The sequence below is a fragment of the Lampris incognitus genome, chromosome 18 (assembly GCF_029633865.1).
Source record: "Lampris incognitus isolate fLamInc1 chromosome 18, fLamInc1.hap2, whole genome shotgun sequence".
Taxonomy (NCBI): domain Eukaryota; kingdom Metazoa; phylum Chordata; class Actinopteri; order Lampriformes; family Lampridae; genus Lampris; species Lampris incognitus.
This window is the reverse complement of record NC_079228.1, coordinates 11,071,882-11,095,700: the sequence shown is the minus strand read 5'-3', so window position 1 is coordinate 11,095,700 and position 23,819 is coordinate 11,071,882. Positions and strand designations below refer to the sequence as shown.

At 46.8% G+C, this 23,819-nt stretch overlaps 2 protein-coding genes across 2 annotated transcripts in view; one reads left to right on the top strand and one right to left on the bottom strand.

Moving 5' to 3' along the window:
* LOC130128325 (collagen alpha-1(IX) chain-like) overlaps window positions 1-15,924 on the top strand; it is a 29,747-nt gene extending 13,823 nt beyond the window's left edge. The window contains exons 7-26 of the mRNA XM_056297960.1: window positions 1,061-1,114; window positions 1,263-1,334; window positions 1,590-1,631; window positions 1,846-1,902; window positions 2,059-2,112; window positions 2,798-2,851; window positions 2,945-2,998; window positions 5,294-5,347; window positions 5,517-5,570; window positions 7,513-7,566; window positions 7,742-7,795; window positions 10,032-10,085; window positions 10,208-10,261; window positions 10,735-10,806; window positions 11,420-11,566; window positions 13,611-13,665; window positions 13,913-14,107; window positions 15,439-15,525; window positions 15,722-15,772; window positions 15,863-15,924. Of these exons, the coding sequence (XP_056153935.1) occupies window positions 1,061-1,114; window positions 1,263-1,334; window positions 1,590-1,631; window positions 1,846-1,902; window positions 2,059-2,112; window positions 2,798-2,851; window positions 2,945-2,998; window positions 5,294-5,347; window positions 5,517-5,570; window positions 7,513-7,566; window positions 7,742-7,795; window positions 10,032-10,085; window positions 10,208-10,261; window positions 10,735-10,806; window positions 11,420-11,566; window positions 13,611-13,665; window positions 13,913-14,107; window positions 15,439-15,525; window positions 15,722-15,772; window positions 15,863-15,924 (1,380 nt within the window). The remainder of the gene's footprint in view (window positions 1-1,060; window positions 1,115-1,262; window positions 1,335-1,589; window positions 1,632-1,845; window positions 1,903-2,058; window positions 2,113-2,797; window positions 2,852-2,944; window positions 2,999-5,293; window positions 5,348-5,516; window positions 5,571-7,512; window positions 7,567-7,741; window positions 7,796-10,031; window positions 10,086-10,207; window positions 10,262-10,734; window positions 10,807-11,419; window positions 11,567-13,610; window positions 13,666-13,912; window positions 14,108-15,438; window positions 15,526-15,721; window positions 15,773-15,862) is intronic.
* Window positions 15,925-21,814: 5,890 nt separating this feature from the next.
* col22a1 (collagen, type XXII, alpha 1) overlaps window positions 21,815-23,819 on the bottom strand; it is a 63,606-nt gene continuing 61,601 nt past the window's right edge. The window contains exons 52-59 of the mRNA XM_056297959.1: window positions 23,696-23,767; window positions 23,509-23,544; window positions 23,381-23,425; window positions 23,071-23,250; window positions 22,875-22,941; window positions 22,499-22,681; window positions 22,139-22,216; window positions 21,815-22,008 (exon numbers count right to left, since the gene is read on the bottom strand). Coding sequence (XP_056153934.1) covers window positions 21,815-22,008; window positions 22,139-22,216; window positions 22,499-22,681; window positions 22,875-22,941; window positions 23,071-23,250; window positions 23,381-23,425; window positions 23,509-23,544; window positions 23,696-23,767 — 855 coding nt within the window. The remainder of the gene's footprint in view (window positions 22,009-22,138; window positions 22,217-22,498; window positions 22,682-22,874; window positions 22,942-23,070; window positions 23,251-23,380; window positions 23,426-23,508; window positions 23,545-23,695; window positions 23,768-23,819) is intronic.

Below are 23,819 nucleotides of genomic sequence, written 5' to 3'. Positions count from 1 at the left end.
ATCACTCACTTTTTATCTTTGTGTGTGTGTGTGTGTTGGATTTAGTTTGTGATTTTGTGATTTTTTTTTTTTTTTTTAAATCTCATTTACTCAGGGACCCTCCGGCCCAATGGGTCCAAGAGGATCTGTAGGCGAGAGAGTGAGTAACCATTTAAACTTTTTCACAGAGAGACATCGAGATGTACATAACAGCACATTGTTATAAAGACCCTTGTATGAACTTAATAAGCATATCATTAACTGGTTTCCGATTTGTTTTACATTATCGCAGGGACTTCCCGGATTTCCCGGACCACCAGGTCCTGCTGTAAGTGGACAAAGCTCTTAAATTGCACAAGTATGCATGCATAACCACACTGAATACCTGCAAGCTGAGTGTCCGGGTAGCATAGTGGTCTGTTCCGTTGCCTCCCAACACGGAGATCCAGGCTCGAATCCCCACGTTACCTCCGGCTTGGTCGGGCGTCCCTACAGACACAATTGGCCGTGTCTGCAGATGGGAAGCTGGATGTGGGTATGTGTCCTGGTCGCTGCACTAGCGCCTCCTCTGGTCGGTCGGGATGCCTGTTCAGGAGGAGGGGGAACTGGGGGGAACAGCGTGATCCTCCCATGTGCTATGTCCCCCTGGTGAAACTCCTCACTGTCAGGTGAAAAGAAGCGGCTGGTGACTCCACATGTATCGGAGGAGGCATGTGGTAGTCTGCAGCCCTCCCCGGATCAGCAGAGGGGGTGGAGCAGCGACCGGGACGGTTCGGAAGAGTGGGGTAATTGGCCAGATACAATTAGGGAGAATAAAAGGGGTAAAGAAGAAATGATACCTGCAAGCTGATGACAACACTTGATGACATTGTTTGTGTTTGCATCACACATTCATTAAAGAATGGTTTGTAACGCCGCTAACATGGGTCTTCTCTCTCACTTCCTAGGGCCCAGTGACTGAAGGACCTGCCGTATGTGTTTTCTATAGTGCTACTCTGAAACCTGCTTAAAATTACCTCATACATACACTACATTACTAGTGAATATGTTGCAGGAGCTGATGTAATCCTGTATTTGACAGGGAGCTCCAGGAAAACCAGGAATACCAGGAGATGAGGGAAACATCGGACCTGAGGTAAGTGTTCAAACGAAGGTTCGGTTCTAGAGGCCAACATGTTTCATGGATGTTTTCTGGTTTCTGACAGACCTCTGACAGCATTTGAGTTATTTGTTCCAGCATTCAGAGTGACTTCTTTTGACAATGCTAGCTATGATTCTGGCAGGGTCAACCGGGTCCTAAAGGGAGCGCTGGCGTCCCGGGGGCCCCTGGCCTTCCCGGCCCACCAGGGCCTGCGGTAAGCACTGGATCTTTCCATCTTTCTTTGTATAATGCGGCATGCTGCCTTCACATCTTATTTTGTGTTGTTTGACCATTTGGCAGTTGTGCGTAGTTCACGTCTGCAACTTGAAATCTCGAGTGATGCGGTCTCATTGTGACGTATGTGAAAGTATGGTCTTCCCTACGACAACGGGAATCTATCCTGTGGTGGTTTTATGTGACCATCTAAATCTCCTACGGTTGTTTGAGATGTCGCTGTGCTGTGTTTCAGGGGCCGCCTGGTGCCGGCAGCAGTGAGGGAAGTGGGGAAGCTGTGAGTGTGTTTTACTGTCAACTGATAACAATGACTGCATGTCGACTGGACTGGAGGCAGCGAGTTTGCTCCTGAAATGAGTCACTGAACTGTGAAAGTGTCTGCAAACAGTTAATAAGGATCTGCCTTTCATATCCGATGTGTAAAACTAGTGTGTGTGTGTGTGTGCGCATGTGTGTTTTTGCGGCTGTGTTTTCTTACCATCTTTCTGCAGTGTCCTGCTGCTTGTCCTGCTGGACCACAGGGGAATCCTGGGCTACCAGGAATGAAGGTGAGGACTTTTTGAGGAAGATTCAGTTATTACAATTAGTTCAAATGAAATCCCTGCTGGATCTCTGCTGCGTAGCGGCTCCTCTCATTGTGAAAACCAAGTGTCTGCTGTGATAGTACTAACATGCGTTTGCATTGATTGTTTAACTGCCTCCAGGGGCACAAAGGAGTGGTAGGTGTTCCTGGAATCCCCGGAGAGCCTGGAGAGAAGGTATGTGAGGCTCAATAAATGGAAAATATGAAAAAAAATGTAGGGTGTCCGGGTGGCGTAGCGGTCTATTCCATTGCCTACCAACATGGGGATCACCGGTTCGAATCCCTGTGTTACCTCTGGCTCGGTCGGGCATCCCTACAGACACAATTGGCCATGTCTGCGATGTGGGTATGTGTCCCGGCCGCTGCACTAGCGCCTCCTCTGGTCGGTCAGGGTGCCTGTTGGGGGGGGAAATGGGGGGAATAGCGTGATCCTCCCACGCGCTACGTCCCCCTGGTGAAACTTCTCACTGTCAGGTGAAAAGAAGTGGCTGGTGACTCCTCATGTATCAGAGGAGGCATGTGGTAGTCTGCAGCCCTCCCCGGATCGGCAGAGGGGGTGAAGCAGCGACCCGTCCAATTACCCCGCTCTTCCGTGGGGTAATTGGACGGGTACAATTGGGGAGGGAAAAAAAGAAGGGGGGGTGCAAAAAAAAGATGAAAAAATGTAGGTTCTTTTCCTCATCTACCTTATCTTAAATGCACTTGTGAATTTTTTGGCTCTACATTGTCCATGTGGGACTTGGTATGCACTGAAGACAACTTGAACTTTGTGGAGTTTCGTTGCAACATGTATTAACAGCTTACTGTGGTCATATATGTTTGTGTGTTCAACTTCAAAAGTCGTTTTGTTCTCTTTGTAGGGGGACGCAGGACCACAGGGTGCAGCAGGCACCCCGGGACGCATGGGAGATGATGTAATGGACGACCTTCTTCCTCCTTTGTTGTACTTGGCTTACGGTGCACGTGTTTTTATGATGATACGACATCAAACTCTCGTGTCGTTCTAGGGGCAAAGGGGACCTATCGGCTTTCCAGGTACCACAGGAGAGAAGGGAGACAGGGTAAGTTCAAACGCAATGCTTCGCAATGTTTTCGCTAGTCACATATTTGTGCCGGCATATGGAAAACCAGGAATATTTTTGGAAGGCCTTGCAGCCGGAGTGCACGGTGGAGAGTTTGTGTATTAAGGATGTTGTATCACAGGACAAGTTACATGATAGAAGCACGCCACAACGCAAGAAGTGTACCGTTGTCTCTACCGCTTCTGTTTGTTCACATCCCCGATATGTAGCCTGCTTGACTCAGTGAACAAAGCTTCGATTAGTCCCTCCATTTTGGACAAACCCACCTTTTTTAAGGTGCGGAAGAGGCCGGAGCCGAATCTTGAGGAAGATCAACACGGTGGTTTTATTTCTCCAAACTCTTTTTATGAGTGTTTGTTAACATTGTAAACAGTAGTTTCTACAATTGTTTCAACATATTCTTTTTTTTAAAACATACATTTAAAAAAAAGGGAGGGCGCCTGGATGGCGTGGTGGTCTATTCCGTTGCCTTACCAACATGGGGGTCGTTGGTTCGAATCCCTGTGTTAACTCCAGCTTGGTCGGGCGTCCCTACAGACACACATTGGCCGTGTCTGCTGGTGGGAAGCCAGATGTGGGTATGTGTCCTGGTCGCTGCACTAGCGCCTCCTCTGGTCGGTCGGGGCACCTGTCCGAGGGGGAACTGAGGGGAATAGCGTGATCCTCCCACATGCTACATCCCCCTGGTGAAACTCCTCACTGTCAGGTGAAAAGAAGCGGCTGGCGACTCCACAGGTATGGGAGGAGGCATGTGGTAGTCTGCAGCCCTCCCCAGATCGGCAGAGGGGGTGGAGCAGCGACCGGGACGGCTCGGAAGAGTGGGGTAATTGGATGGGTACAATTGGGGAGAAAAGGGGAATAATCCAAAAATGTCAAATAATGGCATATAAACATTTTGTATATAGCAAAAACAGTAGTTAGAAACATATACATACATACACATAAAAAAACTGCGTGGTAAAAGAAAAAGAAATTAACCCCCCCCCCCAAAGAATAACAAAAAAAAAACAAGCACAAAAAACACAAGGAAAAGTAAAAAAGCAACAGCCAGCGTCACTGAGGTACACTCTGGAACTGCCGTGTCTCTATCTGGTCAAAGAGGGGTTGCTATATTTTGAAAAATTTAGCCGTACACCCACATAGTGTGTATTTGATCTTTTCTAATTTACTAAAATGAAGAACATCTCTGATCCAAGCCTCATAGGATGGAGGAGAGGATGACTTCGAACCAAGTAATATCAGTCTTCTAGCTAATAGGGTCGAGAAGGCCAAAAGTTCTGCTTTAATTTTTGGCAGGACCACCTTATCCGGTATTACCCCAAAGAGTGCTGTTAATGCAACTTGGTCAAAGGGCACCTGAAGTGCCCCTGATAACGTTTCAAAAATATTGGACCAATAGTTATGAAGAGATGGGCAAGACCAAAACATTTGAATCAGTGGGGTAGGAGCTTGGTGACACCTGTCACAGACGGGCTTAATATCAGGGTAAAGTGAGTGCGGTGTGTAATTTCACATGGATTATACCATGTTTGGCACATATACTAGATGAGGAGTGGACCTGGAGAAGAATAATGGTCAGTTTTTTAACGAATGAATGAATAAATGAATGAATGCTTTCAAAGGCACTTTTCTAGTCTTAATACACAACGTAGTGATAAGATGCATCACGCTGACAATGACATAACTACATTGCATTACAAGATAGGATTTGAGGGGGGCGTCCAAGTGGCCTGTTCCATTGCCTACCAACACGGGGATCCCCCGTTCAAATCCCCATGTTGCCTCCGGCTTGGTCGGGCGTCCTTACAGACACAATTGGCCGTGTCTGCGGATGGGAAGCCGGATGTGGGTATGTGTCCTGATCGCTGCCCTAGCGCCTCCTCTGGTCGGTTGGGGCGCCTGTTCGGGGAGGGGGAACTGGGGGGAATAGCGTGATCGTCCCACGTGCTACGTCCCCCTGGAGAAACTCCTCACTGTCAGGTGAAAAGGAGCGGCTGGCGACTCCACATGTATGGGAGGAGGCATGTGGTAGTCTGCAGCCCTCCCCGGATCGGCAGAGGGGGTGGAGCAGTGACCGGGACAGCTCGGAAGAGTGGGGTAGTGGGAATACGATTGGGAGAAAAAGAGGGAAAAATACAAAAAGAAAATAAAGGATAGCTTTTGAGGTTGGCCTGCCTCACAGCACCTATACATTATACCTATACATATTCACTGTGATGATTGTAATGATTGCATTGTGTTTGTATCTAAATATCACTGTTTTCCATTTTCCAGGGTCCTCCTGGTTTTAATGGCATCCCTGGTCCCACTGGACCACCTGGAGCTCCCGTAAGCAAACCTAATTTGATAGGCTCGATATCTTCAGCTCTTCGTAATTTATTCTTATAGCGAGAGGTGGGCTGGCATTGAGAACTGATTCTCCTGGGCTGAGAATGGTTGCTCTGTTGCTGCAGGGACCATGGTGCAATTTTTAACACACTGTGATTTCCTCTATCAGGGTGTGGAGGGCATTCGAGGACGTCAGGGTTTGGAGGGACCCAAGGGTGAAGAGGTAAGTGCCCAATGTCCAGTAAGGTATTTAACCGGCATGGACTGCAAAATACGATTGAATGGCTCTTCCCATTAAAATAAATGTGGTGCATTTATTTATTCTTCTATTAGGGAGCAGTTGGACCTCAAGGAGAACAGGGTCCTGCAGGAGAAAAAGGGGACACTGTAAGCAAACTTCAATATCTGCCTGTGCAACACCAGTCACTAAAGACACAATTCCCACTGTTTCATTCTTCCGCAACAAGCATGATTCTCATTGTGTGCAGTTGTGTTCGAAATAATAGCAGTCCAACACTAAGCAGATCAATCCCTGTTTTTGGTAGAAATTATATTTCTACATGGCAAATAACTTACTAGTAGGTGTAGTAGAGTAATAGAAAACCAACAGACCCAACAGTCATGACATGCGTGCTGCTGATTCTGTGTAATTGAATCATTAATTGAAAGGGGCGTGTTCAAAATAATAGCAGTGTGGAGTTCAATCAGGGAGGTCATTCAGCTGTGAAAAAACAGGTGGTAAACGGGTGGCCCTTATTTAAGGACAAAGGCAGCAACTGTTGTACATGCTGGTTCTAGTGCATTTCTCTGAAAATCTGAGTAAAATGGGTCGTTCCACACATTGTTCGGAAGAACAGCGTACTTTGATTAAAAAGTTGGTTGGAGAGGGGAAAACATATAAAGAAGTGCAGAAAATGATAGGCTGCTCAGCTAAAATGATCTCAAATGCTTTAAAATGGCAACCAAAACTCTGAAAGACGTGGAAGAAAACGGAAAACTTACCATTCGAATGGATCGAAGAATAGCCAAAATGGCAAAGACTCAGCCAATGATCAGCCCCAGGGAGATCAAAGAAGGTCTAAAGTTACCTGTGAGTACTGTAACAATTAGAAGACGCCTATGTGAGGCCAAGCTTTCGGCAAGAAGCCCCCGCAAAGTCCCATTGTTGAAAGAACAACATGGGCTGAAGAGGTTACAATTTGCCGAACAACACATTGACTGGCCTAAAGAGAAATGGCGCAACATTTTGTGGACTGATAAAAGCAAGATTGTTCTTTTTGGGTCTAGGGGCCGCAGACAGTTTGTCAGACGACCCCCAAACACTGAATTCAAGCCACAGTACACTGTGAAGACAGTGAAGCATGGTGGCGCAAGCATCATCATATGGGGATGTTTCTCATACTATGGTGTCAGCCCTACTTATCGCATAACAGGGATCATGGATCAGTTTAAATACATCAAAATACTTGAAGAAGTCATGTTGCCTTATGCCGAAGAGGAAATGCCCTTGAGATGGGTGTTTCAGCAAGGCAAACACACCAGTAAGCGAGCAGCATCTTGGTTCCAGACCAACAAGATTAACGTTATGGAGTGGCCAGCACAATCCCCGGACCTTAATCCAATAGAAAACCTGTGGGGTGACATCAAAAACGCTGTTTCTGAGGCAAAACCAAGAAATGCAGAGGAATTGTGGAACGTAGTCCAATCGTCCTGGGCTGGAATACCTGTTCACAGGTGCCAGAAGTTGGTCGACTCCATGCAACACAGATGTGAAGCAGTTCTCCAAAACAGTGGTCATACAACTACATATTAGTTCAGTGATTCACAGGAAAGCTAAATCTTCAAGCATTTTTTCAGTTTATACAGTAAATGTCTGAGTCCGTAAAGAAAAATGCAGACACCGCTGTTTTTTTGAATAGCCTCATATTCCTTTTTCTTCACTTTCTGTAAAGGAGTAACACATTTGATAATTTTTTTGTTCAAGTTTTGATTTGGAACAGAACGGGCAGTGTTCCCAATGCATTTACGTGTATGGAAATAAAAGCTATTATAAGGATTTTGAGATTACTCACTTTTTTACACACACTGCTATTATTTTGAACGCAACTGTATATGTAAGAATGAGGGATTGTGATTAGCCGGTCACTGATGGTCTGACCTCACAGGGAGAATCTGGAAAAGACGGCAAGGATGGCCTCTCAGGGGCTGACGGTGCCAAGGTAAGCGAATTCACCTCCCCTTCGCTCTGCTGCTGAATTTCAGAAGACAATAATCAGTTTTCATTATTGTCCGGCAACACCGCGCATCATTTCTGCTCATGGACATCCTATTGTATGTCATTATACATGGTTGTATGCTACATAAACTGTTCATGTTATTTTTTTTTCCCAACAGGGAGAGCCAGGTATCCCAGGGGCCGGCGGTATCAGGGGTATCGTTGGGATTCCAGTAAGTCCAGCTTTTAGCCACCAGCCTTTGTGCTATCGGCTTTAAACGCCAAGGCGCTAAACACGGTGTCAAGTAAATTCCTGTTGTTTTTATGGGATGAGTCTTGCGGTTTTACCACCGACAACGAGTTTATTCCTTAAGGCTAATGGTTATTGTGGAAGTAATGAAAACATCATTTCAGACGACTCTTTAACCGTCCCAATTTAACTGACAAACAAAAAAAAAGATGGAAAAATCAATATAGCAGAGGCTCTACCCCGAGTCCTCATGGCAATTCAGATTAATTAAATATTTAAAAGCAAAAACAACCAGGCAGGAAGGAAAAAGCCAATATCAAAACTAAAGATTGCTTTGCCTGCAATCACAGAATCAGTTCATCTGGACACGTTTACTGAGAGAAACGTTTCAGCACTCATCTAAGTGACCTCTTCAGTTTCAACGGACTGCAGGTATCCCCACCCTTATAAACAAGACTGAAACCAACGATCAGTTTCATATGCAAATAGGTGTCAACTAGCGTTACAATGGCCGTATGTACTATTCACAGAGGATTGGGGAATAGTTGCAAGCACTGCATTCCGCTTCTGGTGTGGGAAGATAGCGGCGCAAATTCACATTTGCGGCGGCCTCACCCAGTACCGTCCATGCAGTGTCTTTGTCTGCATCTAAGTTTGTCGTCATTTGATGGCTGGGAGAGCTGGCGCTGGACCGGCTGGGAGAGCTTGGTCTGATACGTCCTGTGGGCCCAGGGACCACGGCCCTGCCTGGAGCTGCGCCCGAAGAGGAAACACCGAGGTGGTCTGACAGGACGTGGAAGCGGGGCAGGATAAGCTAGCCCATGAAGACCGGCAGTTCCGATAACACTGATCTGGGGGTGGCCTCACCTGGCGTTGACTGTGTCTTTAGTGTCGTCGTGTGGAGTGCGGGGAGGTGTGTCGAGGGTGTCTGGCTGGGAGAGCTGGCCTTGGGTCGGCTGGAAGAGCCTGGTCTGCTGTGTCCGGTGGGTGGGTCTGCTGCATCTGGTGGGCCCAAGGACCACGGCCCCTATACCCGGAGCTGCGCCCGAAGAGGACACACCGAGGGCGGTCTGACAGGACACGTAAGCAAGGCAGGCTAAGCTAACTGCTAGCCCATGCAGACCGGCAGTTCCAACAGTCATCCAGGCTGGCATTCGCTCTCTTGGACAGTGATTTTTTGTTGCTTAGTTTGGGTACATGTGGTCAAGTTTGGATAGATGTGTCCTTGTAATTTTTGGACATTTGTTTTTTGTCTTTGTGTTGCACTGCTGTGGGCTGGGGGAAACGATCTTTCGTTTCACTTCATGTATGCAAGTACATGAAGTGAAATGACAAAGGGTTTCTGATTCCAGATTGTAAGATGGCGACAGATGTAACCCCCCGCTCACAGAAGCGAAATAGACTTGTCCCCTCATCTAAGAGAGGATAACCGAGTCAATTCATTATTTCTGGAAAGGGTAATCCTGGATGAAATATTATAAACTAACCCTAACCCTAACTGATATCACCTGCCATGTGAGTATGTGTCCATGGACTCTTCTCTCCTAACAGCCAAAGAAAGAGGGACTGCTACTCTTCATTTTGTACAGATATTGTTAAGAAACACATATGTGATGCATCTCGGTGAAGCCGTTCTCTTTTCGCATCAAGAATCCTCAAGAATCCTGCACAAAAATAGGCTGCACTGCCAACAAAATGAGGGGTTAAATGTGGAGGAGGAGGAACACATCAATTGATTTATTGTTTTCTGTGTTTGCACGGTGCACCGTGTTGCTCTTTCCCAGGGGCTGCCAGGGAAGCAGGGATTAGTTGGACCAAGTGGTGAAAAGGTAATTTTAATTCTCCTCTTTTATTGATCCGAGTCTATGTATGGACAGCTTTTTATCACTGCAGTGCTAGAGGCCGGTAGGCTTCATGAATCCCATCGTGATTTGAGTAAAGAGAAATAAGCATGTATGTGCATATGAATAAAAAACATAATAAGCAAACAATATGATTTATTGATAATTTTTTTTTGTGGCTGTAGGGTGATACTGGTGCTGAGGGACCTGTCGGTCCAGTTGGCCTTCCCGGAAAAACTGTGAGAATCCTTTGTCCCTATATCTTCCAATAGCCATTTGTTATACTAAGATGTTGCTTGCATGAGTGCATTTCAGATCATTCCCTTGGACACATCCAGCAACACTTAACCTTTCTGGGGACCTTCTCATTTTGTGTAGGGCGAGCCTGGACAAGCGGGAGCAGATGGGAAATCAGGAGACAAGGGAGCGCTCGTGAGTTCAATTCTTGATCACCATTTGTATTAAATAAGATATTTTTGAATCCTTTGCAATAGAGATTTGGCCTGTATTGGCTTCACGGAGTTGATGTTTGTGTCTACCCTCAAAACGCTCAGGGCGAAACCGGAAAACAGGGACCAGTTGGGCCTACAGGTCCAGCAGGTATCCAGGTAAGCGATTATCTCTATAATCTTGACAAATTTATATAAACTGTATGTAATATTAGTGGCACGGTGACACAGTGGTTAGCGCGGTCGCCTCGCAACAAGAAGGTCGTGGGTTCGAGCCCCGGGGTAGTCCAACCTTAGGGGTCGTCCCAGGTAGTCCTTTGTGTAGAGTTTGCATGTTCTCCCCATGTCTGCGTGGGTTTCCTCCGGGTGCTCCGGTTTCTTCCCACAGTCCAAAGACATGTAGGTCAGGTGAATCGGCCATACTGAATTGTCCCTAGGGGACAATGTGTCAGCCCTGTGATGGCCTGGTGGCCTGTCCAGGGTGTCCTCCCGCCTGCCGCCCAGTGACTGCTGGGATAGGCTCCAGCATCCCAAGACCCTGTGTCGGATAAGCGTTTTGGATAATGGATGGATGGCTGGATGTATGTAATATGGTGACGCCATGAGAGTATATGTTTTTGCTGTTTTTACAGGGTGACAAAGGAGACAAAGGTAACCCCGGTGTCAAAGGGATGATGGGTTACACTGGACTGAAAGGCGAACAGGCAAGATTCATTCTAATCGTGGCACGCTGGGCTACTTTGAGAATCGTAATACAAGATATGTGGTGTGTTAATGTATTGATGCATATTATTTCACCAGGGATCTGTGGGGCCAGTGGGACAAAAGGGAAGTGAGGTAAGGAACTGCTGCCATTTATTACACTGTACATTATATACAGCACCAACATCCTGCAGTCTGCCTTCTACAGCCACTTGGAAAGTTAGTTACCTCCTCTCAACACTCACCTTCTCACTCCCGGATACAGGGAAATACAGGTCTTACAGGAGATCCCGGAGTGAAGGGAGACCAGGTATGTGTTTCACATATCGCCAGCTTTAATCCTCAGGATTCGTTCATCTTTTAAAGATGCCACACTTAGTTGTTGTTCATACATATATCACCGGGAATGATTGTGGTCTTGCTTTGTCTTTCAGGGCCCTCCAGGTGTTTCTGGACTCAAGGGAGAGGTATTATCGAAGGGGGGGGGGCATATACCACAATCCTAATAGCTGTTCTATAACATCTATTCCAGCACTTCTTTCAACATCCCACTCATGCTGGCTCACGGAAGTAATGTTAACATGGTAATCTAATGTTGTATTCTCTCACCTTAAGCATGGAGAGAAGGGCCAGAGAGGTGCTGCAGGGGCTGACGGCAGGCCAGGACAGCCGGGCCACGAGGGCTTGACGGGGCCAATGGGAGCACGGGGCCTTGAGGGGGAGAGGGGGATCCCTGGGGCACCTGGCCCAAGAGGTCTGCCTGTAAGTGTAACCAGTACCACTGCAATGTGCTATCTACAGATGTCACCATCTCACCTTCTTGGGACTCCAAACTTTCAGTCACCCATGAGCCGGGGGGGGGGGGGGATCTGTTAGTCGGTTGAATATTCCATCCAAGAGGTCTTGATGCATGCTCAATAATCCAGGTGAGAAAAATCAAAGAAGGTTGAACCAGTTCATCTGGACACCACATTTATTGACAGATAGGTTTCATCACTCCTGTAAGCTGAGTAACCAGATGAACGGTTTCAGCCATCTTCCAGATCCCATCCGAGAGGTGCAGCAGACTGATACTGATACCTGTAAACAGTTACTCTGGCTACGCTGGATCAGGAAAAACTGTTATTATTATGATTATTATTATTTGGGGAAGCCGCATTCCTAGCAAACACAGGCAAAAACACACCTCTAGGCAAAAAGAAAGAAACGGTGAGGCTGATTTCACAAGTCAAATTCTTCTATTTCTTTTATTTTATATTTTCATTCAAAAAAAAAAAGAAGTTGCTCATAGTGCCCAAAGGAAAAGTGAGGTGACAGAAAACAGTAGCAGACATTTCAGTGATTACACTGAAAGCAATGTTGAAAGTCAAAAAGCTGGGGCGTCCGGGTGGTGTAGGGGTCTATTCCGTTGCCTCCCAACACGGGGCTCGCCAGTTCGAATCCCCGTGTTACCTCTGGCTTGGCCGGACATCCCTACTGACATTATTGACCTTGTCTGCGGGTGGGAAGCTGGAAGTGGGTATGTGTCCTAGTCGCTGCACTAGCGCCTCCTCTGGTCGGTCAGGGCGCCTGTTCAGGGGGGAACTGGGGGGAATAATGTGACGTGCTACGTCCCCCTGGTGGAACTCCTCACTGTCAGGTGAAAAGAAGTGGCCGGTGACTCCACATGTATGGGAGGAGGCATGTGGTAGTCTGCAGCCCTCCCCGGATCGGCAGAGTGGGTGGAGCAGTGACCGGGACGGCTCGGAAGAGTGGGGTAATTGGCCGCATACAATGACTTGTGAAACCTTGCCATCTCTTTTTTTTCTTCAAGGTGTTTTTGTCGCAGGAGTTTATGAGGAATGCCAGTTCCCCTTTTCCTACTGAATATTCCGTCCGCCACGCGGGATTCTCAGAGTCCACAAAGCAGCTTTCGATGGAGCTTAAAGAATGACGCAACTTGCTGCTGTGTCGTGCCACCTTCAAAACTACTTTCACACCCAAGTCGGGGGGCTCCGCATCATTAAGTTGGTTATTCGCGTGTCACAAACAATATTTCCAATACCGCTGATTAGATTTTGAGAACAATTTTAGGGAGATGATTCAGCTCACCACCACCTTCCAGCATTTTCAAATGTCCCCAGAATTGCCCAGGAGGGAGCCGCATTCTTTGTTTATTCACCCGTGTGTCACAAAAGATATCGCAGACACCACTGAGTAGATTGTGACAAAATTTGTAGGACTCACACAAACACATTTTTATATATATATATTTATATTTATATATATACACTGGATACATCATGGATCACATCAACATCAGCACCTACCATAGAAATCAACAGCTAAGGTTGGAGTATAGCTTTAAGATTGCTTAAGGTAGGGGCGTCCGGGTGGCGTAGCGCTCTATTCCGTTGCCTACCAACACGGGGATCGCCGGTTCAAATCCCCGTGTTACCACCAGCTTGGTCGGGCGTCTCTACAGACCCAATTGGCCGTGTCTGGAGGTGGGAAGCTGGGTGTGGGTATGTGTCCTGGTCGCTGCACTAGTGCCTCCTCTGGGGATCTGGGGGAGGGGGGAATAGCGTGATCCTCCCACGCGCTACGTCCCCCTGGCGAAACTCCTCACTGTCAGGTGAAAAGAAGCGGCTGGCGACACCACATGTATCGGAGGAGGCATGTGGTAGTCTGCAGCCCTCCCCGGATCGGCAGAGGGGGTGGAGCGGAGACCGGGACGGCTCGGAAGAGTGGAGTAATGGCCGGATACAACTGGGGAGAAGAAAAAAATATTACTTAAGGTTATAATTATTAACTGGTTCTTTCATAGGGCTCCAAAGTGAGTGACGCCAAGCTTCGTGAAATGTGCTCAGCCATTGTTGAAGGTAGTGGTTTGCCTTGATACTTTTATATGTAGTACCAGTATTACCTCTCACAGTGATACTTTTATATGTAGTACCAGTATTACCTCTCACAGTGATACTTTTATATGTTGTACCAGTATTACCTCTCACAGTGATACTTTTATATGTTGTACCAGTATTACCTCTCACAGTGATATGTTGGTAAAATTACGTTAAGTGAGATATAATGGCTTTTTTTTCCATTTCATTTGTTCTCTGCTTATTTTAGAACAATTAGCAGCATTAAAGGAAGAGCTTCTTAAGAAGCCGGCAGGCCTTGGTGCCCCTGGCATCCCAGGACCAGCTGGACCTCCTGGACCCCCTGGACCAGCCGGAGCAACAGGAGCTGCTGGCGCTCAAGGGCCGATGGGTCCTAAAGGCCATAATGGCTTTTTTGGACTCCCCGGTGCACCCGGCAAGAAAGGTCAGATTTGTCATCAGTCCGTCCTCCTCCATTCATCAGTCAAAGCTTTTCTGATCCACCTCAGCTGCTGTCCTCAGTCACAGCTCGGTACAGAGTAAAAACAATGTGACTGCTTCATCATGTTAGTAGTATAAACAGAGGCTGTGGGGGGCTAAACTGATTGAAGGGGTAATAAGCCTTTTATCTATCTATCTATCTATCTATCTATCTATCTATCTATCTATCTATCTATCTATCTATCTATCTATCTATCTGTCTATCTGTCTATCTGTCTGTCTGTCTGTCTGTTTGTGGAAATGATTTCCCTTCTGATAAATTCAACAAAAATGGAGCTGTATCACATGGCTACTTTGGGTGAGAAGATCTGTTTTTTCTTACATCTGGGGGAAACACACATTACCATCAATACCGTCTTTGTCATATGTGGACATCAAAGACGGTGAGACCCATGTGACGTGGGCGACACGTGGGGTCAAGTGTGTTAGACCAGTAAGATACGAGGCGAGTGAGAAGATGACACGCCAGCATTAACCAGCTAAACTCTCTGGGGAGACTTGTGAGGACCTGGGACGAGATGTTCTACAATAACACTGACACCTTCAGCCTAACCCACACCACCATCACTGTCCTCTACACCCACACCCCTTTATATCCTTTATACATGGACAACACCATCACTGTCCTCTACATCAGAAGGAGCCAGTTGAGGTGGTTCGGGCATCTGATTAGGATGCCTCCTGGGCGCCTTCCTTTGGAGATTTTCTGGGCCTGTCCAACTGGGAGGAGACCCCAGTGTAGACCCAGAACTCGCTGGAGGGACTACATGTCCAATCTGGCCTGGGAACACCTTGGGATCCCCCAGGAGGAGTTGGAGGGCGTAGCTGGGGAGAGGGACGTCTGAAGTGCCCTACTTAGCTCGCTGCCATCGCAACCCGACCCCGGAGAAGCGGCCGATGATGAGATGAGATGAGACACGGACACCTCCATGACTGTCCTCTACATCTTCACCCCTTTATATCCTTACGTACTCTTTAATGGAGCCTTTAGGAACAACAATACAGTCTGAATTTCTTGCTTTTGTCTTCTCACTAACATCTTCATATACTTCAGAAAGGGTTGGTGAGGCATTTTGAGAGTGGAAAAGTATCCCTCATCCTTAACCAATGAAAATACAGTATACAACAAAATATTTTCAAAACACAACTGTTATGTATTGCCCAAGACTGCTCCACTCCATTTGAGCTTTCTAATCATATACGCCCTGGTCTTACAAAACAGTCTGTCCATCCCATTTTAGCAGGAATGTGTTGATGTGACCTTCTTTTCTGCAGGTGATACTGGGGGAAAAGGCGATAAGGGGGAAAAGGGTGAGGATGGTGTAGGAGTCAAAGGAAGCCCAGGCGAGCCAGGCGTGCCAGGTAACAACCCCTGATTTCTCTCATATTTAGTGCATAAGCTTTGCTGAAATGTTGCTCCCTCTAAACACACTTTGCTTGACACGAAGAACTGCTCGACGGTCTCTAATGGTGGTTGGGAAATAGAAGGAAGTTGAGATCATCGTTGACAGACATATCTCATCACATCTGCCCTGATCAAGTTGTGTTTCCACTTCAGGTGCACCAGGCCTCCCCGGCATTGGGAAAGACGGTAAAGATGGACAACGGGGTGAGACGGGAAGTCCGGGTGTCCCAGGCGCATCCGGTCCAAGGGGGGCCACAGGGGCTCCTGGCCTTTGTGACCCTTCTACCTGTGTAGGCAGGGCCCCGCCTCTCTACATGGTCAGTGGAAAGAAGTCGGCCAGCTACAAACACCAATGAGACCGTTTAAAGCTCGGTGACACCCTTCAGATCTCAACCTTCAGTGACCGAGTTAACAGGCCTCATCAGGAGTCCAGGACTGGTGATCTTCGGGAATTTCCAAACGCCTTCATTGGGACCGTGGAGCACCAAGGGACACAAAAGGAAACTTGAGACAAGACACAATTGGAGAATAATGTACAGACATTTTACAGTGTTCTTTTACCTCATGGGGGGTTTTAGAGAAACTTTAACTGACGGTGTGTATTCAAAAAGATAGCTGCTACTGACGTATAAACAAGCTCACAACTGACGAGAAGCCCTCAGGCGTTCGAGTTGTCTAGCAAAACATTTACAGTTTCTGACCATGGGAAATGTGTGCATTTTTCCTTTATCTCCAGCAGAACAAACGGGGCCGGGTTGTAAAATATTACAAAGGTACATCTCGATTTCCCTTCACGCGTGTACTGTTCCATGTCTTTTCGAATAAGCTTTCTGAGAACATCACTTGTACTTTTGAACTCCATGTACAGTCTTTTGCAGTAATTTTGTACACTTTGTGCCGTTTAGAGCAAATCATTTTTTTCCCCACCATCGCGAGGCAACCTTTACTATTCATCGGTGCATTAAATTACGATTCGATTCGGACCCTCAACAGCGAGGCATGTGTTTACAATGGGATTATAGGATTTCACCTCAAATGCAGATCTTAGCTAACGTCTTCGGCAACATGTGGAATGAGAACGCTAAGTCTCGTTCGGCTGACATTCACGTGGTACCTTCTTTTTTGTCAAACAATGTAATAAAGTGGTATGTTTTGGAAATCTTGCACAGGTACAGTAAAGCGGCTGTGTTTCCCAGTTTCTGACACGCGCGAACACAATCCATCCTAGTTGTGTTATTTACCTGCATTATACAGGGAAGTCACATAGTATGAAGTATCACATCCATCCATCCATCCATTATCCAAACTGCTTATCCTGCTCTCAGGGTGGCGGGGACGCTGGAGGCTATCCCAGCAGTCACTGGGCGGCAGGCGGGGAGACACCCTGGACAGGCCGCCAGACCATCTTAGGGCCCACACACACACACACACACTCACACCTAGGGACAATTTAGTACGGCTGATCCACCTGACCTCCATGTCTTTGGACTGTGGGAGGAAACTGGAGCCCCCGGAGGAAACCCACGCAGACACGGGGAGAACATGCAAACTCCACACAGAGGACGACCCCCAAGGTTGGACTACCCCAGGGCTCGAACCCAGGACCTTCTTGCTGTGAGGCGACCGCGCAAACCACTGCGCCACCGTGCCATCCACGTCACATATCAAATGATCATATATCAAATATCAAAGTGTCACATATGAAATGAAAGTAGGACAAAACAAGTGTAATTCCATAACCCCTGCAGGTAAGTGGTTTTGCTGTGAAAACAGGGCCCGTTAGTTTGGCCATCAGACACATGTGAGGAGAGTTACAATGTAACAGAGACGTTAAAGCCTGCGCACGGGAGGAGGGGGGAGCCGCCGTTGCCTGGTTACCACGGCAACAGTCAACACAGCACAAAGTCGTCACAGAGTACACATGACCTTTCGCAGGCTCGCAGCTAAACCCGCCCAGCATCCAAATGGACGCCCCTTGTTCCGACACCTCGTCACGGCTCAGAGCCCGGAGGTTTACAAAGTGACGTCATAATTGACGTATCCAACAATGGCGCACGAGGGCTCGTGTTGAGATTCAAATCAGCCCGGGATTGGCCCTACAGAGCCGTGTCTGGGGGTGGAAAGCCGGGTGTGGGTATGCGTCCTGGTCGCAGCACTAGCGCCTCCTCTGGTCGGTCGGGGTGCCTGTTCGGGGGAGGGGGGAATAGCGTGACCCTCACACGCGCTACCTCCCCCTGGCGAAACTCCTCACCGTCAGGTGAAAAGAAGCGGATGGCGACTCCACGTGTATGGGAGGAGACATGTGGTAGTCTGCAGCCCTCCCCGGATCGGCAGAGGGGGTGGAGCAGCGACCGGGACGGCTGGGAAGAGTGGGGTGATTGGCCAGGTACAATTGGGGGGAGGGGGGGAATCAAAAAGAAAATAATAATTATTATAAAATAAATTGTTTTGTATCTTTGGGCGACACGGTGGTGCAGGGGCTAGCGCAGTCGCCTCATAGCAAGAAGGTCCTGGGTTCGAGCCCCGGGGTAGTCCAGCCTTGGGGGTCGTACTGGGTCGTCCTCTGTGTGGAGTTTGCATGTTCACCCCGTGTCTGCGTGGGTGAACATGTACCAAATTGTCCCTGTGTGTGTGTGTGTGTGTGTGTGTGTGTGTGTGTGTGTGTGTGTGTGTGTGTGTGTGTGTGTGTGTGTGTGTGTGTGTGTGTGTGTGTGTGTGTGTGTGTTGGCCTGTCCAGGGTGTCTCCCCACCTGCCGTCCAGTGACTGCTGGGATAGGCTCCAGCATCCCACAACCGTGAGAGCAGTATAAGTGGTTTGGATGAATGGATGAATGGATGAATGGATGGATGGATGGATGGATGGATGGATGGGTGTATTGTACTTCGCATCCTTTGACTTAGATGGTTGATGATATTCAGTTTGAAGTGTGAGGTAAACAATCAAACGCTGCAGGCCATATCGGCCATAGCTCAGCCAAAAGTGCTCTGAAATATGTTTGTTTAAAGAGCAAATTTACTCACTAATGACTACATTGAAGCCCTTCAGATACATGAGATGATGTGACAGGTAGTGCCTATTGGGAAAAAAAACAACAAATAGCAAAAGCCCGTTGTATAAAATGGATCCGTTCCTGTCTTTATTACAACATACAGTACAGTACATGTATATTTTACCAGTACTTACAAATATACTAGCATTTTAGAATATTTTTGCACCATTTTATTGAAAAAAAAAACCATTTACTGATTTATTAGCACATAATGGCATCGGTTCAAATTGTGAATAATTTAGCAGTATAACTTAAACACCCCTAGGCAACGTACAACTAGTTGTTTTGAGCGACGACGTACAACAAGCCTACGGGAATAAATCAACAAATCATTTCCATGCCAAGTGCTGTGCAGAAACAAAACATCCCAACTTGTAGTGTGTGTTTCCCCCGGTGGATTCTAACACAAAGCATCAAAACCAATAAATTACAATACTGATATGGCTTGATTGTGTAATGGCATGCTGATGATGACAGACGGATCCAGCTACAGACATGTTGGACGTGATGATGCATTGTGGACAAACGAGGCAGGTACAGATTACAGCTGACTGAAACAGTATCCGAGTGAATTCGCTCGACGTGGTAATTTTTTGCTCTCTGTAATTCCTTGGCTGTCTGATATGAAACCATAGTGCTTAACCAAAGAAGGTTGAATCAGTTCATCTGGATACAATGTGTTTATTGACGGATACGTTTCATCACACATCAAAGTGACCTCGGAGTGATGAAATGTATCTGTCGATAAACATTGTATCCAGATGAACTGATGGGTGATAAAATGTATCTGTCAATAAACATTGTATCCAGATGAACTGATGAATGATGAAATGTATCTGTCAGTAAACATTGTATCCAGATGAACTGATGAGTGATAAAATGTATCTGTCAGTAAACATTGTATCCAGATGAACTGATGGGTGATAAAATGTATCTGTCAATAAACATTGTATCCAGATGAACTGATGGGTGATAAAATGTATCTGTCAGTAAACATTGTATCCAGATGAACTGATGAATGATGAAATGTATCTGTCAGTAAACATTGTATCCAGATGAACTGATGAATGATGAAAATGTATGTCAATAAACATTGTATCCAGATGAACTGATGGGTGATAAAATGTATCTGTCGATAAACATTGTATCCAGATGAACTGATGAATGATGAAATGTATGTCAATAAACATTGTATCCAGATGAACTGATGAGTGATAAAATGTATCTGTCAGTAAACATTGTATCCAGATGAACTGATGGGTGATAAAATGTATCTGTCAGTAAACATTGTATCCAGATGAACTGATGGGTGATAAAATGTATCTGTCAATAAACATTGTATCCAGATGAACTGATGGGTGATAAAATGTATCTGTCAATAAACATTGTATCCAGATGAACTGATTCAACCTTCTTTGATCTTCTTAGCTGGATAATTGAGCATGCATAAAGACATAATGCTTAACGTGACAAACATGAATCAATCTTTTCCAAACCTACAATTCCAAAGCTACAGTTATTCACATTCATCATCAGCGATCGCCATTCATGTAAACTGGATTACAGATGACACGTATTTAGACTGTGATGACCTCTTTGTCCACGGGCCTCAACTTAGAGAAACAAAAGCAAACTCAGCACTCCAGAGAACTATATTCTGCCTATGCTAAACCTGCACAGCGCCATCTGTTGATGAACGCTATGACATTTCCCTCGCTTCTCCTTTTCCGCATCATTGTGTTTTCCTCATATGTTTGCAAGTATAGACAAATGTGATGCCTTTGTTTTGCTGTTTAACAGAGATCCTAGATGACCGGTGCCTGAGACTTAGGATTGGTGTAATTAGTCCACAAGGGACATAAAAACAAAAATCTTTCAAATAGTTCACACAACCGTCTGGCTCATCACAATTCGGGGAAGGGCCTCTCCAGTTTTTGTTTCCAAGCGACAGACAAGAAAAGCAATGTGTTTTCTTATTATCTTAATAAGCCGGAGAGGCCGGAACAGAATTGAGACGTTTAACGAGAGCGGTGTCGAAGAAGCCGTATTTGAAGAAAAAGGTGGGCAAAAGTTGAAATGATACAACTCATTAGATGTGTTTGCTGCTTCAAGTCCACAATGGAAAAAAAAGAAAAGAGAATGGCCAGAACCACTTAATCAAACATAAAGTATAAATTTAACGATGACATTTTTTTTTTCATCCACATTTGATTCAAGATAACGTGCTTTGTTCAGAATCAGCATTGCTGAATATACTGTGTTTGGAGGCGGGCTGGAATAAAAGGGGAACTATAAGAAAATTCCCACCTTAAATAATAATCACATACTCTGGCGTGTCATGCCAAATTGAGATAATGGCTATTTGTGAGCTGTTCTCACAAAATATTTTCCGAGTCGTGTTCTCATAACATTTGAAAGGCTGCAGGTTTTTCTGTAACTAGTAAGCGAAAGGCATCTGCTAGCATTTTTTTTCCCCCTGCGAATGGACATGTAGCATTTTGGAATGAAACCCATTCAAGCCTTCCCCAGAGGGAGACACAACGCTGCCAAGGCTCTAATCTGGGATGTTACTGAAAGACACTTTCAGTTTGTTCCCGGATTAGAGCTGTGGCTCGGTCCCGTCTCACTCTGGCAGAGACGTATTCATGTCTGCCAGCCAACGCTGAAATATCAAAGTCGGAGAGAAAAAATGTGTTTGAATTTCAAAATTCTCGTTTCAATAGTTACTCTATCCGTCTTTCCGCTTTGAGGCTATTCAAAAGAACGCCTCCCAAATATTCCACAGGAAGAGGACACTACGACCGTCTCAGACACGAGAACTGAGAAATGTGCCGTCCTTTATCCTTTTCCATCCTAGGTTTAAAAACCCTTCGCTTAAACATGTATCATATCGGACCCCCAAATCCTTACTCCCAGAGAGTAAATTGAGAAGGACTTGCACCTTCCTATACATTTTACAGGAGACGTGAGTGAGAAAAAATATATATATATATTTAGCTGCCCTCTAAAACCCTTATTAAGTTTGACCAAATCCCCCGCTGCTCATTCCCCACCCACCCAAACCTTCATACAAAACAAAGAATCTGACCGGCAGCCATATTGCTTCCCTCCGAATTGAGGTTATTATCATATTGACATGTCCAAGTTCATAAAAACAGCTGGATTTCAAGCACCTTGTTGTGTATTTCTCTTTTTTTTAAGTCCCCTTGACGTTTTTGGTGTGGGGTCTTGACGCCAGGCTGGCATAGTAGGCACACTGGCTGGGATCACATTGGCCAGTGGGACCCGGGGGCCCCGGCTGGCCGTGAGGACCTGGATTTCCTGGCTCTCCCTGGGTTCCAGCTTGTCCCGGGCTACCGTCTTTACCATATCCTGGCAAACCAGCCGGGCCTGTGAGACACGGGTTTAAAAGGACTCAAGCTTAACCCGTCACCACAGTGGAAGACAACATCAGACAGACGCTGTTAACAAAACCTACTACAGTAAGAAAATCACAGCAGGAAGAGGGTGGGGACGTTACCTATGGGACCAGGCAGCCCTGGCTCTCCTCTCTCACCAACACCAGGCTCTCCTTTCTCCCCACTTGTACCTCTCTCACCTGGAAGGAGAAGAAAACCAATACAAAACTGACCGCGGCAACTGTCAATGCCGCACAATCGTCTCATAAATTCAAAGGGTGTCGACTTTGAACGGACGCGTCGTGCTGTAGCTGGTTCATGCGACATTTTAAAAGGCCAAGATCAACCTTATTTAACCTCCCATTGCCTCCACAGGAGGCAAGTTATGGTAAACTTGACATAAATCTGCAACGCTGCCATCCGCTGCGTTGTCAGTGACTGGGCAGAGACTGGGTAAAGAAGGAAGCCGAACTTTGCCCTACCTTTAGGGCCCATAGGTCCCCTAAGGCCCTCTCCGCCATTTTGCCCTGGCATACCGGGCTCTCCAGGGGGGCCCGGGCGGCCAGGCATGCCGTCTTTGCCCGAAGGACCAGGTGGTCCAGGCCGGCCTGCCGTGCTCTTCACGTGGGCCGGCTGAACCTGAGCCATGAGGTACGCCAACTTGGCTGGACATGAATAGATCCCGCACAACAAAAACACACACACACACAGACAGACGGACAGACAGGCAGAAAAGCTGATTCAATACAAACTTCAGATACTCCTACTGAGGTCAGTCACGGGTGTTTAAATGAGATAAACATCCCAATCAGACCTGCGGGCTGGATTACAGCTCAGAAAGCAAGATGGCAGCCTCACCATCTAGTTGTTTGGCTAACTCCTCCTGGATGAGCCGTCGCATCTGTTCCAGTGATACCGACTCTCCCTGGGATAGTTAACACACTAACATTAGATTCACTTTTTTAACGCTAAATCAGGAAGACGGTACATCTGACTGTGTTATGAACATCATTTCAGTGTCGTCAAAGTTAATGTTTGGAGGAATATGACTAACTCTGGGGCCCGGGAGACCAGGATTTCCGGTGGGGCCCTGTGGTCCGATTGATCCCAGCTCTCCCGGTGGTCCTGCCATGCCCATCATACCCGTGTGGCCCTTTCTGCCCGGGGGGCCGGGGTTCCCGGGCATACCCGGCTCTCCTCCATGTCCCTTATCCCCCTTGTTACCCGGGTCTCCCTTGATTGGATACAAGTGTTCACAAAATATTATCAATATGAAGCCACCTGCGCCTTCAAATTATTGCCGCGGATAATTGGACGATTAATAACCGATAAGGGGGGTACGGTGTCTCCCCCGACACACTCACTTTATCTCCCTTGACTCCACGATCGCCGACTCTGCCGGGCATCCCCTACAGAACGGACAGAAGACTGTAAGGGCTTCACGAAGACAGCACCGCCTCATCACTTCAAGGCATTTTTAAGCAGCGCTTACCTGTTTCCCCTCGGGGCCAGCTGGACCAGGTGGACCCTGGATGTGGAGAGAAAAACGTTCAGAAATGAATTCACCAAAATGTGCAGCCAACCTGCAGAGGGACGTTGCTTTCTGCGGTTTGATGCGGCGCTATATGGGCTGCTCTACAGCGAGTCAAAGTGAAGGAAGAAGGAAATCTAGCACTTACCGCAGGGCCTTTAGGCCCGCTAAAGCCCGGTAATCCGGGGTTTCCAGCCTCTCCCTTGGCTCCCATAAGACCCTGTGCACCAGAGAAACGGCAGTTTATCACATCCTGTGCACATGTCGTACTG